Genomic DNA, 17,938 nt, shown 5'->3' with positions numbered 1-17,938 from the left:
CCATCCCCTCTGCAGGGAGGTGGGACCAATTTGGATGGTCCGCCCCCGCCACTTAATGGATCCAAATGGTTTCCAGAGAGTGGTAGGGGATGCTTTATCCTATGTTGATGGCCTTTCAGCCGATTCCCTGGTGGCCCGCTGGAATGTGAAGTTAACCAGGGCTATTGACTGTTTGGCTCCGAAGTGCCCTCTCCGATTGCATGGAGCCCGGACAGCCCCGTGGTTTGCCACGGATCTGAGGGCAATGAAACAATCGTTGAGACGGCTAGAGTGCCGGTGGCGGACAACTCATTCCGAATCTGACCGGACACAGGTTAGAGCTCAACGTTGAGCCTACCAAGTGGCGATAGCGACAGTGAAGAAGACTTTCTTCGCCGCCTCTATTGCATCTGCAGAAAACAGCAGCAGGAGACTTTTTCAGGTGGTTCACAATTTAGCGGAATCACCTGCGACATCTGGGCCCAGTACGGGCCACATGATCTCCTGCAATGATTTTGCAAAGTTTTTTGCAGATAAAATCGCTCAGATTCGGGAAGAAGTAGACTCCACCGTGGGAGCAGGGCCAGGGTGGGAGAGTGCTAGAGTCCTGTCTAGTCAAGTTGCGTGGGATCAATTCCAATCTGTTACCTCCGAGGATGTGGACAGGCTGCTTGGACGAGTGAAGCCAACCACCTGTCTCCTGGATCCTTGCCCATCCTGGCTTATAAAAGCTAGCCGGGAAGGACTGGGCGATGGGCTTCGTGGGGTGGTGAATGCTTCCCTCCGTGAGGGAGCCTTCCCAGACCCGCTGAAAGAGGCGGTTATTAAATCGCTTCTTAAAAAACCATCTTTAGATGCGGCCACGATGGCCAATTATCGCCCAGTCTCAAATCTTCCATTCTTGGGCAAGGTGATTGAGCGAGTGGTTGCTGAACAACTCTAGGCACGCCTGGAAGAAGCAGACCATTTGGATCCCTTCCAGTCGGGATTCAGGCCTCATCATGGGACTGAAACTGCCTTGGTCGCACTGGATGATGATCTCCAGCGGGCTAGGGACAAAGGTGTTTCCTAGTTCTGCTGGATCTCTCAGTGGCGTTTGATACCATCGACCATAACATCCTTCTGGACCGTCTTGAGGGGCTGGGAGCTGGGGGCACTGTCATACAGTGGTTCCGCTCCTTCCTCCTGGGCCGTGTTCAGAAAGTGGTGGTGGGGGATGAATGTTCAGACCCCTGGACTCTCACTTGTGGGGTGCCTCAGGGTTCTGTCCTCTCCCCCATGCTTTTCAACATCTACATGCAGCCACTGGGAGAGATCATCAGGAGGTTTGGGCTGGGTGTTCATCAGTATGCAGATGATACCCAGCTCTACCTCTCTTTTAAATCAGAACCAGTGAAGGCGGTGAAGGTCCTGTGTAAGTGTCTGGAGGCGGTTGGAGGATGGATGGCGGCTAACAGATTGAGGTTGAATCCTGACAAGACAGAAGTACTCTTTTTGGGGGACAGGAGGCAGGCAGGTGTGGAGGATTCCCTGGTCCTGAATGGGGTAACTGTGCCCCTGAAGGACCAGGTACGCAGCCTGGGAGTCATTTTGGACTCACAGCTGTCCATGGAGGCACAGGTCAAATCTGTATCCAGGGCAGCTGTTTACCAGCTCCATCTGGTACGTAGGCTGAGACCCTACCTGCCCGCGAAATGTCTCGCCAGAGTGGTGCATGCTCTGGTTATCTCCCGCTTGGACTACTGCAATGCGCTCTACGTGGGGCTACCTTTGAAGGTGACCCGGAAACCACAACTAATCCAGAATGCGGCAGCCAGACTGGTGACTGGGGGCGGCCGCCGAGACCACATAACACCGGTCTTGAAAGACCTACATTGGCTCCCAGTACGTTTCCGAGTACAATTCAAAGTGTTGGTGCTGACCTTTAAAGCCCTAAACGGCCTCGGTCCAGTATATCTGAAGGAGCGTTTCCACCCCCATCGTTCTGCCCGGACACTGAGGTCCAGCTCCAAGGGCCTTCTGGCGGTTCCCTCACTGCGAAAGGCCAAGTTACAGGGAACCAGGCAGAGGGCCTTCTCGGTAGTGGCGCCCGCCCTGTGGAACACCCTCCCATCAGATGTCAAAGCGATAAACAACTACCTGACATTCAGAAGACATCTTAAGGCAGCCCCTGTTCAGGGAAGTTTTTAATATGTGACATTTTAGTGTATTTTCATCTTTGTTGGAAGCTGCCCAGAGTGGCTGGGGAAACCCAGCCAGATGGGCGGGGTACAAATAGTAAATTATTATTATTATTATTATTATTATTATTATTATTATTATTATTATTAAACTCATAGATTGAACTTCAGAAAGAAGGTTTCTAGTTGAATTTCACAAAACCAAACTAACTCCAAAATCTAATCTGGTACAAGCTGTACACTATTTCACAAAATAATATCCCATGTGTTGGTATGATCCTTACACAGAATTCCTTACACAAGATTACCAAGAAAAACAGTTACCATGTGCACATGCATGTCTGTGTGCAGTCTTATGCCTGACAGATTGTACACTTGTGGTAAATTCCTAGCCAATTCCCAGAATTTGCCAGTGGGATGCATGTGACATGGTCCAAGACCACGTGACACTGGCTGAGCAGTTGCACTGGCGTGTTCCAGGATGCCTAGTTCAAGATTCTTGGCTATGTCTCTGTCTCTCTCTCCCACCACAAGATTATTTGCCTCCTTTTTATTCTATTAATACCAGTTTTTGCCCTCTGAAGAGTTCTGTGAAATTAAGAAGTTTGTTCCATTTTTCAATTTTGATTGGTCCAGTGAAAGTACTATCACATGCCTATCTGACTTTCTTTAGCAGTTTTAAATAAATGGCAGGATAAAATCCTAACAGGCTTGAGCTAAGCATGCACTTCCTCTTTGTGTAGCCTTGACCAGGTGATATTGGAACTCTTGGATCTGACATTGCTGGAGGACTTTTATAGTACTGTATGCACTCTGCAACACTAAATGTAAATATAATACATGTAGGCACCCCAAATTCTATGACAACAAAAGCTGAATTTTGTGACCTTTATAAACAATGCATTCCTTGGGCCCATCCCTCCTCCCATTTCTGCCATGATTTCAATGCACAGATCTGTGATTGTAGGCATGTTTATTTTCCTCCCACCATTTTTTCTGGGGAAACCTGCTGTTCACCCCTCAGTTGGGTTTTCCTCAGCTTGACATTACTTTGTTCTGATTCAACAATAAACAGTGGGTTTTCTAAGGGAAAGCGGAAGGAAAAAACACCACTTGGGTCTGTGCCTACAAATCATGGACTGTGGCTAGAAACTGTGGCACAAGTGTGGCTGAGCCCTTTATTATGCAATGTTGCAGCCATGGCAAAACCCACTCATGAAGCCTTTTACACAAGTCCATAGCTCTCCTTGCCCATGGAAGCAAAGCCTAAGGATGAGTAACAGAACAGATGTACATCTCTCCTCTATTCATCCCTTCTCCATTTTATCCTCTCCCTCTCTTGGCTTTTAGACTGCAGGTTCTCCTCGGGGCAGGGACTGGTTTTCTCATTGTTATGCTGCACATTGATGGCACCACGCATGCAAGCAAATAATAATAATGAGGACCATCAACCCTCCCCAAAAAGCAAACTGAGATTTTTAGGGTGGTGACTTCTGAGGCCGATATTATATCCTGACTACATTTCCTGAGCTCTCAAGGATTCAGGGAGCTTATTTGTAGCTTAGATCAGGGATAGCCTACATGTTCACACTCCAGAGTTTATGAACTCCCTCCCATCAGTCCCAGCCAGCATGGGCAATGACGGGAATGCTATAATTTAACATCTGGAGGGCAACACATTAGCTAGCCTTGACCCAGACAAAATCACAGGCCTTTTAAAGACAATTAACTACAAGTAGAGAAAAATTAATTGGAAACCTCAAAATAAATGCATCTCATATATTATAGATACAATATATATGACTTTTTATAGTTAATTCAAAATGTGATGCAGGATATATAAACTGTATATGCATCTTTGTAACTTTGTTCAAATGCTACAACTGAACTGGCAGATGCAAAGATGTGCATTAAGAGATGGTAACTTCAAGTTTCAGACACCTCTCAAATCTAGCCAATTATCTTCAACATCTAAGAGTGAAACTAAATGGTACATTAGATGAGTGAACATTTAGATAAAAGCTGTAGGGGCAACAGGATTGGGACCAGAACATGTGGGGAAGGCTTTTCCCCAACCCTTTCCTCCTGTGTCATAAACCCAGAGCAAATCATCTCCTAGAAACTACTGTTGGTACCAGAGGCCTTTACAGCCTTGACCAGCCAAGGCCAAACGTTACCCATCAACCATGAATTGTGGCTTGCTAGGTGCCTGATACCCCTCCCGCTGTTTCTTTACTTCCAGGAAGGCAACAAAAGCAAAAGTCTTAAATAGGTTCCCTGAGGCAACAATATATGGCTGTTGGACTGCACGGGGCTTGGTGACTTACCATAAACAATTGTTCTAGTCTGAACCAGTGCAGAAAATGCCAGGGATATCAGTGGAAAATTCACATGAAACTAGTCCTGAAAATTATGCTGTAGCATGCTTACCGACATATCCTGGGGTGCCACATGCTGTGGACATGACGTCGCCTTTACCTTCCATTTTTGACAGTCCAAAATCACTTATCATTATTTTAGATTCTTCATCTTGGCTGTAGTACAACAGGTTTTCAGGCTGCAGGGATATTAAGAAAACAAACCTGAGACATGAATATTGGGTTAAATAATGTATCTCTCTATTTCATATGCCATCCAGTTTCTTAATATAATAATTCTTTTAAATCTCTGCTTGCCAGATGTATGGTTTAGCATGAAAATGTCTTGTGACAACTTACTAAGACACAGGATGTAACTGAGTAGTGTGAGCAGATGCAACTGGGGATCAGGCTCTTGAACTCTTAGTCGTGTCTCTTGCAGTTTTTTTGGTTTGTTTTTTACCTTTAACAGCAATACAGAAGGTGGGATTTTTTTCAGGTGCTACTGATTTGAACAGTAGCTGATGATATTCCCCTCTCCATATAAAAGGTAGAGGAGCCTCATACTCTTTTGCATTTAAGTCATCCTAGGTAAGGTGGGCTGTCATCTTTTTCTGACCAGACTCCTTTGCTTCTAACAGCTGCCGCGAAGCAGACATTCAACAGAAGGAGTGTTCTCCACATCAAAGACTGTGGATTTCTGCCCATCACACAAGCATGAAAGATTCAGTAATTTGGTCGGAAAAAGGGCTAAAGTTTGGTGGCATTTGGTCATCTATTCACTTTCAAGCAAAGATGCACCTGCACCTCCTTTTTTACCTAATATGTTTCAGGAACATCTGGCACAGATTGCACCACATGGCAGGTGTGTGTGTGTTGCAGCCCTTCTGAGGCACAAACAGCAGCAATACTGCAATTGCAATGAAGTTTCACAAAGAAATCAACCAAGGACTCCTATAGAGAAAACTTCTAGGTCCGGTTGAAAGGAAGCAAGTTCTTCATGTTACAACAGTGTCATACACAACATTGCCCCCCCCCCCTTTCAGGACCAGACTGAAGGCTGGGGACAACTGTAAGTGGTGAGTTGCGGCCAAACCTCTGGCTTAAAAAGGTACCCAGGTACACTTCACAAACACTGAATTCATCTCAAGATGGTTCTGTGCAGCCTCTTGAGGCATCATACAGAGGCAGGGTTCAGTAGCAAGGTATAGAAACACAGACAAACTACTTGAGAGAAACATTTATACAGGCAGAAACATCCATAGAGGCAAAGGTATGGCTAATGAAGCAAAGATAATCTGTTGTATTCAATAAAATTGTATCCCTATATTCATTTGTGTTCAAGTGATTGAAAAGGATGCTGAGTACCTGAAATAATAAAAATGGGGACTGAAAGGGTTTGGTGGAGCAGAGGTGCTGTATTCTCTCTCTCTCTCTCTCTCTCCTGGTATGAAGTAAAGCCTCCCATTAAATTGCCAGGCGGTTATATTCATGCAAATCTGGCCTCAGATCAACATCAAACCCCCCAAAGGCTGATCTGCTATGAATTATGTAACCTGCTACACATTCTTTTAATAATTCATTAACATCCAATGAAACATTTCCTTAACACAAACACTTTGGAGAATTTTGATTTTCCTTCTGGGTCTGCTACATCACCACTGTTTGGGGTCCTTTTCTTTGGTCAGACACTGTGCAGCCTCTGTTTAATGAACTTAGTGTGTTCCTGGAAGCTACTTGCAGGATTAGGCCTTGGAACATATTTCAATTCATGCACAGAGAGGTGGCCAGCATTTCCCATAACATTAGGGAGAGAGTTACCAAGAAAGCGGTACAAATTCCTACCATAATTTTACATATTCCTTTTATAAACCCAATATATATTCCAGCCAGGAGATTCCAAGAAATGACAAGAAACAGATGGAATGATGCATTCCCTGGTCAAAACCCAAAGCTGATGTAAAGAGTGGCACCACCATTTAAGGCGTCATCATCATATTATGATAGAATTCAAAACTTTGCCTTGCAGCCTAAGTCAGGCAGGCATTTCTAGCGGGTGGATTCAGGTGTCTGTGGATGAAGCCACAGACTTTTCAGAATTATTGGGTCGTTATATAAACTCCCAAGTCATTTGCAAATTAATTCCTTTTCATGCTCCTTCTTTGAGTCACATTTCATAGTTCTCTTTGGCATGTGCTGCTAATAAGCTTAAGCAGTTTAAAAAACATAGCAAGGAATTCCTTTAGGTACAAAGTGTAGAAGATTTAAAATAGCTTATCCAGACCATTGTCTGAATTACTTGAGTTTGCTCTTCAGAGCTTCTGTGTCAGGAATAATTCTTATAAGCTATTTCCTGCAAATCACATTATTTTAGGATAAGCCTGGGTTTGCAAAGAAGATACTAAGCAACTAATTCTTGAGCTGAATTGAACTAACAGTCTAACAAACAGGACATGTAAAATTACTAACAGCCCAACTTCTCCTCACACTCCTTTTATTCCCAACAGGCATGAACTCCTGCCAATACAGTGTCCCAAATTTTTATAGTACCAGCTGCTATGGCACAAACAGCTACAATCATAAATAACCATGGAAGGTCATGATGGAGGATGGGAAGGTTTCCCCATGAACATCCAGGGAAATGCTAAAAGTCTCTTAAAGTTGCCTGCATCTGCAGCAACAGAGGTATTGCTGATGAGACACAAGACCCATGTGCAAATCAGAGAGAGCCTTCTGCAGAGTTTCACATTATGTATGACATTGGGTCATGCTTAGTTCGCCCCAACCCGCTCCATAATATTATTTCATTCATTCAGCAGATGCATTATTGTATGCTTTAGCTCCCAAAGTGCTTACTTAAACATTTAAATTGCAGTTACACAAAAAACTAAAACAACAATACAAACTGAACAGCTAAGATTCCAGCATGAATCAAAATTGATTGGCTTAAAAGGTGTATTTTATTCTCCTGGCACCAAAAAGAAGCCAGATGCCAAATGAGCACCCCTGTAGTGGAAGGACCAAAGACATCATGGATTGGATCCAGACGTCTGTTGATTTCAGTCCCATTGAAATCAATGGGGTAATTTAGTCATGACTGAAGTCCCACTGATTCAATGAATAGTACAAAGTGAAACTAATTTAATATGGATCCAAACCCCATGGAATTGCCAGCCACTAGTGCAGGAAGAAGAAGAAGAAGAAGAAGAAGAGTTTGGATTTGATATCCCGCCTTTCACTCCCCTCCAGGAGTTTCAAAGCGGCTCACATTCTCCTTTCCCTTCCTCCCCCACAACAAACACTCTGTGAGGTGAGTGGGGCTGAGAGACTTCGAGAAGTGTGACTAGTCCAAGGTCACCCAGCAGCTGCATGTGGAGGAGCGGGGAATCGAACCCGGTTCCCCAGATTACGAGACTACCGCTCTTAACCACTACACCACACTGGCAGGGTGGTAGAAAGGGGACAAATTGTATGATGGCATGGCACCATGCAGTGAATTTCATAAAATGGTCCTTTTTCCCAACTAATTTTCTTTTTTTTTTTTTTTTTTTTTTATTCTTCTTTTTATTGAATTTTCCAAACAATTCTTCCATAATAAACAGTCCAGAAAAAGTCATATCATACAAACAGCATCCAAGAAACAGAACACAGAGCACCGAAAAACCAAGTAAAGGAAAACGAAAAAAAAAAAAAAAAAAATTATATATATATATATATATATATATAAAATTTATATATAAAAGAAACAACACCTTGAATTAAAGAAAGAATTACTTCCCTTCATCTCAGTCTGGGTTGTATAGTCAACCTTCCTTTCAGCGGTTTCCGATCTCTCTCCGTATCTCCACTTCACAGATTTTATATTTCGTCTACTGTAATTTTGATATTACCTAAATTTAGTTCTGTATATGTTATAAATTTATTCCAATTGTTAATAAATTTTTTACTTTTTTGATGCCTGATTCTTTGTGTCAAATTATCTAATTCTATGTATTCAAATAATTTGAGCTGCCAATCTTTAATTGTTGGGATCTTGGGGGTTTTCCAATTCTGTGCCAGCAATATTCTGGCTGCTGCCATCGCGTACTGAAACAATATCTTATCATCTTTTTTAATCTCCTCACCGACCATCCCTAACAGGAAGGCCTCCGGTTTCTTGGGGAAATTGTATTTCAAAATCTTTTTTAATTCCTCATAAATAAGACCCCAAAACCTTTTCACCTCTACACATGTCCACCACATATGGTAGAAATCACCCTCTTTTATTTTGCACTTCCAACACTTCTTATCCCCAGTTTTATACATTTTCTGCAGCTTTACTGGAGTGATGTACCATCGATACACCATTTTTTCCATATTTTCCCGGATTCCCACACAGGCTGTAAATTTCATATCTATTTTCCATAGTTGTGTCCATCTATCATAATCTAAGTTATGTCCCAAATCTATAGCCCATTTTATCATAGCCTCCTTCACCTCCTCATCTTTAGTATCCCAATCCAGTAATTGACCATACATCTTGGATAGAAGTTTGGTGTTACCTTCTACTATTTCCACCTGGAATTTCGATTTTTTCTCATTTATTCCTATTTTTTTATGTTCGTTCCACAAGGCGTTTATTTGGTGGATTTGTAACCAACTTACTTGCCTATCTTTTAATTCCTCGTATGTTCTAAGGTTCCATCCCTTATCCGATCTAACCAATAGGTCTTCGTAAGTCCATCTTGGCTCATCCATATTTGGTTTTTTAATTTTTAAAATATCAGTGGGTGATAACCACCATGGAGTGCTTTTTTCTAAGAGTCTCTTGTTTCTGTCCCAAACCTCTAATAATGCTCCTCTTATAATATGGTTTACAAAACCCTTATGTATCTTCCCTTTATCCTGCCATAGATAGGCGTGCCAGCCGAACCTAGTGTTGAATCCTTCTAGGTCCAACAAATCGGTATTATTTAAGGTAATCCATTCTTTGATCCAGCACAGGCACGACGCATCGTAATATAATTGCAGGTTTGGAACAGCAAACCCTCCTCTCTCTCTACGGTCGGTAAGAATTTTGAACTTAATTCTTGCTCTTTTCCCCTGCCAGATAAATCTGGACAGGGTTCTCTGCCAATCCTTGAACCTAGTAGTGCCTCTGATCACGGGGATGTTTTGAAATAAAAACAACAATCTCGGCAGCACAGACATCTTAATTGCAGCCATCCTTCCTGACCATGATAACCTTATCCTGCTCCATGTGTCTAAATCTCTTTTTATCTCACTCCAGGTCTTATTATAATTATTTTCTATCAATTTTATGTTTTTCGTTGAAATCCAGATACCCAGATATTTTACCCTTTTCACAACCTTAATTCCTGTTTGGACCTCTAGCTGTTTTCTTTGATCTTCTTCCAGATTCTTTGTTAGGATCTTGGTTTTAATTTTGTTTAGTTTGAAGCCGGAAACTTTCCCAAATTCTTCTAAAATCTCTATGACTTTGCCGATACCTTCTACTGGATCTTCAAGAGAGATAACTAAATCATCGGCATAGGCCTTTAATTTGTATTCTTTTTCTCCAACTTTAATTCCTCCTACTTCAGGTGTTTTCCTTATCTTATTTGCCAGTACTTCTAAAACCATTATAAATAAGAGAGGGGATAGAGGACATCCCTGTCTCGTACCCTTCGATATCGTGAATGATTTGGATAAATTATTGTTAATGATTAGTTTAGTTCTTTGTGTTGAGTAAATATTTTTTATTCCTTTCAGAAAGGGTCCATCTATCCCTGCTCTCTCCATGCACTTTAGCATGAATTCCCACGATACATTATCGAATGCCTTTTCAGCGTCAATAAAAATCAACGCTGCAGATATATCAATCCTAAGGTCTAAGTATTCGATAATATTAATTATATGTCTAACATTATCTTTCAATTGTCTATTAGGGAGGAACCCTGCTTGATCTTTATGTATAACTTTTGCTAGGTGTTTTTTTAATCTAGTCGCCATTATCTCTGCAAAGATCTTATAGTCATTGTTAAGCAGTGATATCGGTCTATAATTCCTTATATCTAATTTGTCCGAATCTGGCTTAGCTATTAATGCAATATGAGCTTCCTTCCAGGAATCTGGTAGCTTTCCTTCTCCCATGATACTGTTCATCACATTACATAGCACCGGAGTTAGGTATTCTTCTAATGTTTTGTAGTATTTTGCTGAGAGGCCATCAGGACCAGGTGCTTTCCCCAATTTCATCTTTCTTATTGCATCTTTAACCTCATCTTCTGTTATGGGTTTATTTAGTTGTTTTTTGTCTTCATCTGTCAAATATTCTCCTCCATTCTTTGTCAAATAATTCCCTATTTCTTCTTTATTTTCCTCTTCCTTTTTATATAGTTTTTCATAAAATTTAAGGAATTCTTCCCTTATCCTATTACTATCTTCCAAAATCTGTTCTCCTATTTTTATTTTGTTAATTAAATTTTGTTTTTTCCTCCTTCTGAGTTGCCACGCCAATAATTTCCCGGTTTTGTTCGCAGATTCAAAATATTTTTGCTTCATCCATTTAATTCTCCATTCTACTTCCTGATTAATTAAAGTTGAGTATTGTAATTGCAATGTTTTCAAAGTTTGTCTAATCCTTTCATCCCTGGGATTTATTACCAATTTTTTCTCACATTCTCTCAATTGTTTAATAATTTCTTCTTTTTTAGACTCTCTTAATTTCCTTCTATAGCTGTTTTGTTGAATCAAGAATCCTCTTAGGACTGCCTTACTGGCATCCCAAACTGTTTCTAACTTAGTCTCTTTATTCAGGTTTATATCAAAATATTCTTTCAAGGTACTTTTTGCCTTCACTATCACCTCCTCATTTTCAAAAAGGTATTCATTCATTCTCCATCGATACGTCCCCACAAATTCGCATCTTAGCTCTACCATCATTGGATTATGATCCGAGAAGGTTTTAGGTAATATTTCACAGTTCGTTGTTCTTAAAGATAATTCTCTTGTTATCCATATCTGGTCGATCCTACCCCAGCTATGATGGGGTTCAGAAAAATAAGTAAATTGTTTTTCTACTGGATTTTTATATCTCCAGATGTCAATCAAATCTAGGTTTTCCTCCAGATTGTTAAATGTTTTAGGGAGCTTCCCTTGATTTAATTTCTTTTTTCCTCCACTTCTATCTAGCTCTGGTGTTGGTACCCCATTTAGATCTCCAAGCAGAATTAATTTATGACTTTCTAACTCTAGTAATATTTGTTCCAATTTTTTAAAAAATTCTGCTTTGTTTGTATTTGGGGCATAGACAGTCACCACATTAAATTTTTCACCTTGATGATTAATTTGTACTCCCAAGATTCTTCCCTCATCATCCTTGCATATCAATATCGGGTCCCATTTTTCCTTCACATATATCACAACTCCTTTTTTTTTAGTTACATCTGAGTTAATAAATTCCACACCTAACTTTTTATTCATCAATATATATTTGTGCTTTTTGGCCACATGTGTCTCTTGATAGCAGATTACATCATAATTTTTGTTCTTTACCACTCTTTCTATTTTATTCCTTTTAGATTTTTCATTCAGACCATTTACATTCCAAGACAGGATTTTTAAGGACATTATTACAATTAGATTTTTATTTAATTGAAAAAGTGAAAAAAAAAAAATTTTACAAAAAACTTTAACAAATTTTTATTTTAAGTTGTCCTATTTCCTATCTCTTCCTCCTCTTCTAATTCTTCTTCTTCCCCTCCTTCCGCTTCTTCCACCTTCTCCTCCTCTTCTTCCTCTTTCTCTTCCCTTACTCCTTTCTTCTCCTTCCTTTCCCTTCTCTCACCCCTTTCTCTTTCTCTGTCTCCTAGCCTATCTTCCCCCTTGTCCAGCTCTTTCTCGTATCTTCTTAGGAATTTTTCCCCTTCCTGAGTATCCTTCAACTTAAATCTCTTATCTTTGAAGTAGAAGGTGATCCCCTCCGGGAACTCCCATCTATATTGTATGTTGTTTTTTTTCAAGATGCCTACTATTTGTTTATAGCCTTCTCTTTTGCGTAACAGTCTAACTGGTATTTCTTTTAGAATAATAATTGGCCTTCCGTCAATTATTAATCTTTTTTGGTAACTTAATTTTAATATCAAATTTTTTATCTCTACTGAATTAAAGATTACCAGGCAGTCCCCAAGCAATTTTTTAGGCTTATTTTGTTGAGAGCTTCTTCTTATCCTGAAGGCATTTTCAATCATATTTGCCAACTCCTCTTCTTCTAGTTCTAGCCATCTGGCTAATTCTCTGGTCATCTTTCCCTTTATATCCTCCTTCGCCTCCTCTCCCACTCCTCTAAATTTCAAATTAAGATGTTTTTGTCGCATTTCTGCCATTGCAAGACTATCCCAGATTTGTTCCTGTACTTTACTAACCTCTTTCAATTCTTCTTTTATTTTCCCTGTTTCCTTTTTCTGTTCTCTCATCTCTTTTTGGATCTTTCTATTATTCTCTTCTATTACTTTGGATTTTATTGATAATTCCTGGATTTTATTGGATAATTCCCCTACTGCTCCTTCTATTTTTTTATCGATCATCCCCTGCATTTCTGCTAGTTTGTTTTCCATGTGTGTTTCTGTTTGTCTAAATTCTTCCTTGATTTTAAGCCATAACAGATCTAAATCTTTAATCTCTTCCTGTCTTGATGTCCTTCTTTCCATTAATCCCCCCCCTCCCTTTTTACCATTTTTCCCCTGCATTTCAACCTTTACCACTACTGTAATTTCCTTCCAAATACCTTATCCTCTCCCGTAATAGGGCTCACACTCTTCCTATTTGTAGAGACAATAAGTATATAAGTTGTCTTAAAAGTATAGTTCTATTGCGAGGGGGTTATTTCCTTTTACCCGTTACGCCACTATATATAATTTAAATTTTAGTGTCTACTATTCTGCTATTCAATTAAACTGATACTGTCAGCTCCAGACTGATACTGTCTCAATAAAGTCCCAGTATCAGAGATAACCTTTCTGTTATAAATTTCCTGGCCGGATACTAAACAAGAATAATAAAACCAAAATATTTTCTCAATAGTTCACCAGTAAGTTTCACTAGAGATAAACCAGTCCAATCCGAAAAGTCTTGCGCTCTTCAGCCACTTGGCGGCTCAATCCAGCGACAATTATCCAGAGGGGGGAAGTTGGCAAACAAAATACAGTCCCCTTTATCAATTTTCCAATTACAACCCTTTTGTTGTTTAACTAATCAAAAAACAAAATTCTTTAAAAGGTGTTGCAATGTCTTTCACTATTGTCTTTAAAGAAGTTGCAATGTCTCTCAGTATTGTCTTTAAAGGTGTCTTTAAAGGTGTTGCGATATCTTCTAATATTATCCAGAGGGGTTGGCAATAAACAGTTAGACCTGAGGCATTTATCAAAATTTAACAAAATTTTCTAAGTTGTCAAAAATTACTTCAGATACTATTCTCTCACTATACATGTGAAGAAGTAGAAGAGGAAAAAAAGGACAAAGAAATCATATTTTATAAGGTACCTCATTATAAACGGAAGAAGCAGAATCCAGAGTTCCAAGCAAGCAATAGCTTAGAAAACTGGACCAATCTGTCCCTGTATTAATATTTCCCAAGGGAAGAACAGAAAGAGGCTCTTCAGCCTTCCTATCAAATAGAGAGAGCCTTGAACGCCTTAGCTCCCAGAGTTCCGATTTTCAAATGTCTATTATATCAATTGCTTCTGTAAAGGCACTTTTATAATAATATTGTACAAATAAGTCCAAGTCCCTTTCTTCCCTTTATTTCCTTTTTCCCATTTTCCCCATTATGTCTCTTTAAATTTCCTTTATCTCTTTTGGTTCCTTGGTGGTTTGCACTCTCGGCGTTTCTCCCTCTCAAACACTCAGCTTCCTATATACTTTTATTTTCACCAGGAAAGCCAAGTTCGATTATTTACAGTCTCAAAAAAACCTTCTTGGGGAAGACGCCAGAGTGAGAAGTACAATAATATGGAGATAAAATAGCCACTTAAAGTAAAATGTAGCAATATAGAAATAAAATGTCTATTTAAAGTGGCAGCTCTTGTAATCACTTGATGCCTTAGGGAAGTCTTGAAAAAGAGTTTCCGTCCTTCTTTGTTAGTTAAGCTCTTAAGTTTAAACGTTTAACCTCTTTTCTTAAGTTCTTACAATTACTCTCCAAAGGGGGACGAGGTTCAAGCAGGCATTCTTACTCACTCAGTCCGACGTGATTAACTTCTCCATTGTCATTCACTTCCGCGATTCAGACGCCCGCGCCATTTTCTGCCTTCGACTGGATGAACCCCTCCGTTCCAATCTTACTTTGCCGGGGCTCTCCTAGCTTAATTTCCTATTTTTCAAGTTGTTCCAGCTCTTCACACACTAGGATGCCCGTTGTATTGTTATTCAGAGGTCCGTCGCTTTTTCGGCTGAAGCTAGAGGCATCACAACGTGGAGTCGCTGCTCTCCCGTCTCTGCGCACACGGTCTCGTCGATCCCAGCCTCCTCCCACAGGTAAGAGAGAGAAAGTCCTCGACCGCTCCCGCGCTGCCAGGAGCCTATCCCCCAGGGGAAACCCCCCCTGGGATTTTTGGGGTACGCAGTGCCCTTGCGACTCCCCCAAGCCTCCACGTTGCTGGAAAAACCTCGAGAGGTTTTTCCACGCTTCCTCCGCCGTCCGCGACTCAAACCGGAAGCGTCTTTCCCAACTAATTTTCATTAGTTTTCAAAAAAATTAACGAATTTACATCCAATTAATACAATTCAATACAAATTTAAAGTTGAGTTCCCACCCTGTTTCTGCAGTGTTTCCCCTCCCTTCTTGCTGCATCATAGCACATACTTTGTTCTACTTCCCAATCCTTTACTTAAAATAGATCATTTTATCATTATTTTTTCCTTTACCCTTTTCCATAAGTTGTTCATATTTCAGTTACTAGTTACTGCTAGTACTATTATTTAACTATAACATATTTTTGATAAATCCAGTCATAGAATCATAGAATGGTAGAGTTGGAAGGGACCCCGGGGTCATCTAGTCCAACCCCCTGCAATGAGGGAATCTCAGCTAAAGCATCCATGACAGATGACCATCCAACTTCTGCTTTAAAACCCCTAAGGAAGGAGAGTCCACCACCTCTTGTGGGACTTGTTCCACTGCCAAACAGCTCTTACTGTCAGATAGTTTTTCTGAATGTTGAGTTGGAATCTCCTGCCTTGTAACCTGAAGCCACTGGTTTGAGTCCTACCCTCCAGAGCAGGAGAAAACAAGCTTGTTCCCTCTTCCCTGTGACAACCCTTGAGATATTTGAAGATGGCTATCCTATCTCCTCTCAGTCTCCTCTTTTCCAGACGAAACAGACCCAGCTCCAAATGAAGCAGTAAACATCCTTCAAACTTCACTAACACACGACAGGATTGTTCCTGAAACCTTTTTCAACACCATATCAATAAGGGTGCCTTTTAAACTTTTAACCAATTATCCAAAATAAAAGGGGATCGGTCACTCACGCAACCGGTGTCTGAGGCTTTTCTCTGGCATGGAGTCGTGCCTCCAGCAAAGATTTCCACCTCCGGGCTTCATACAGTGTCCGCAGGTTCACATCATCCCCCCAAAACTCCCCAGATTAGCCTCCTCTCCCCCCTTCCCGCCAACCAGGCCTCCCCGGGGCTCCAGAGAGCCTCAGGGCAGCTACTTCCATGTCTGTGGCCAGAAATGGAAGTCTGAATTTCATCAGATGTTACTAGAGGATTGGGAGAACTAGACATGGTCTTGTTCTTTTTGGTGACAGCCTTTTGGAACACCTGATTCTACTCTCAAAGACATGGAAAACTTTGAAACAAGAAATTGAGAAAGAATAAGGCTTATAGTGTCAACAGCTGTTTCTGATGGTATAATATAGATCTGTCCTGTTAGCAAATTACCTTACCTTGAGGTCTCTGTGAACAATGCCCATTCTGTGAAGATAATACACAGCATCTAACACCTGCCGTATCAGAGTGCTGGCATCTTTCTCAGTGTAAAATCCTTTCTCTACGATGCGGTCAAATAGTTCACCTCCGGACACACTGGAAAAAACCATAAGGCATGGTAATGTTAATATAGGTTAGACAAACCATGGCAGGAAAGTTAAAAGAAATAGAATCCTTTCTTTAGCCATTTCTTATGCATACAATCATCTTGATCTAGATTAGGATTATAAAACAGAGCTGGGAACTGGAATTTCCCCATTTACTAAAACGAATGACCTTTTCTATTCTTCTTCCTTGTTTGTTCTACATTGCTTTCATATTGATTCTTTAACTGTGATTGCAGGGGGTTGGACTAGATGACCCTTTGGATTCCTTCCAGCCCTATAATTCTGTGATTCTATGATTTCCTAGAAAATACAGTACATGCATTCAAATTGATGCTGATTTCTATCTATTACAATGGGGAAACAATGGGAATGAAAAGGTCAGAAGATAACAGCAAAATTCACACACACTGCTTCAAAATATGAAAAGTGTTTTGCATTAAAATGATTCATCTGAAATTTTTCACAACTGATAATACTAATAATGGATTGATATGTTCACCTGGTACTTAGAGAGAACTTAAATAGTGTATTAAAAGTCCAAATCACATTTCAGCAAATCAAGGAAGATGCTCACATTTTTGCTTAAACTCACTGAAGATTGGTGAATTAGAAACACAATGAAGGGATTGGGAAGAAGCAGAGATTGTAGATTTCTAGTTCCAGAAGAGAAGTTGTGTTTGAGGCTGGTTCATACATGATGGTATCTTTTCAAAGTCCATTTAGCCAGGTTTTTTGCTCTGTATGTGCTGTACAACATGAGCACACAGAGAAAAATACAACCATGTACAACCAGCAAACGACACAGAACACATGTGAACTCCATGTGAGTTCTTGCCTGAAAGTGCCTTCCATGTTTGAAATGTTTTTTTTATATATATTATTAACCCTTAGCAGCGACATAGCTAGGGGGGTGCGCAAGGGGTGGATTGCCATTTACCTTTGGGGCAGAAAGCCGGAGCTCAAGGTTGCAAAGGCAGGGCGTTATGGGCTGCACTTGCAGGGTGCCAGAGCCACCGTGACCCGAAAAAGCAGTGCAGGGCTGGCGCACACCTCCAACTGGAGGGAAACTGAGAGGGACGCAGTTGCTCTGGTGGCAAGCCTGGCCCTTAGCTTTTCGTAGCAAAGGAGGAGGAGGAGGAGGAGGAGTGTGTTGTCGCACCTTGTGAACAGAATTCCTTGTGAAGTCATAGACAGCATGCTAATTTGTCAGATATTTTATTTACTTTCTGACTGACAACGTGAATCAACACATTTACTTTGGCTAGCCAATGCCAGCTCCCCCTTCCTTACTATGTTTTGTCACTAGCTATGTTTTCTTATTCACACAACTTGTCTTCCCCAT

At 40.7% G+C, this 17,938-nt stretch overlaps 1 protein-coding gene across 1 annotated transcript in view; it reads right to left on the bottom strand.

Annotated features, from left to right (window-relative positions):
* Positions 1-17,938, bottom strand: part of CAMK1D (calcium/calmodulin dependent protein kinase ID) — a 200,416-nt gene that overhangs the window by 27,829 nt on the left and 154,649 nt on the right. Inside the window, exons 4-5 of the mRNA XM_083399980.1 lie at positions 16,447-16,585; positions 4,590-4,716 (exon numbers count right to left, since the gene is read on the bottom strand). Coding sequence (XP_083256106.1) covers positions 4,590-4,716; positions 16,447-16,585 — 266 coding nt within the window. The remainder of the gene's footprint in view (positions 1-4,589; positions 4,717-16,446; positions 16,586-17,938) is intronic.

The sequence above is a fragment of the Podarcis tiliguerta genome (genome assembly GCF_965153285.1).
Source record: "Podarcis tiliguerta genome assembly, chromosome: 10".
Lineage (NCBI taxonomy): Eukaryota > Metazoa > Chordata > Lepidosauria > Squamata > Lacertidae > Podarcis > Podarcis tiliguerta.
Note: the sequence above shows the minus strand (reverse complement) of the source record. Positions and strands in the feature narration are given on the sequence as shown.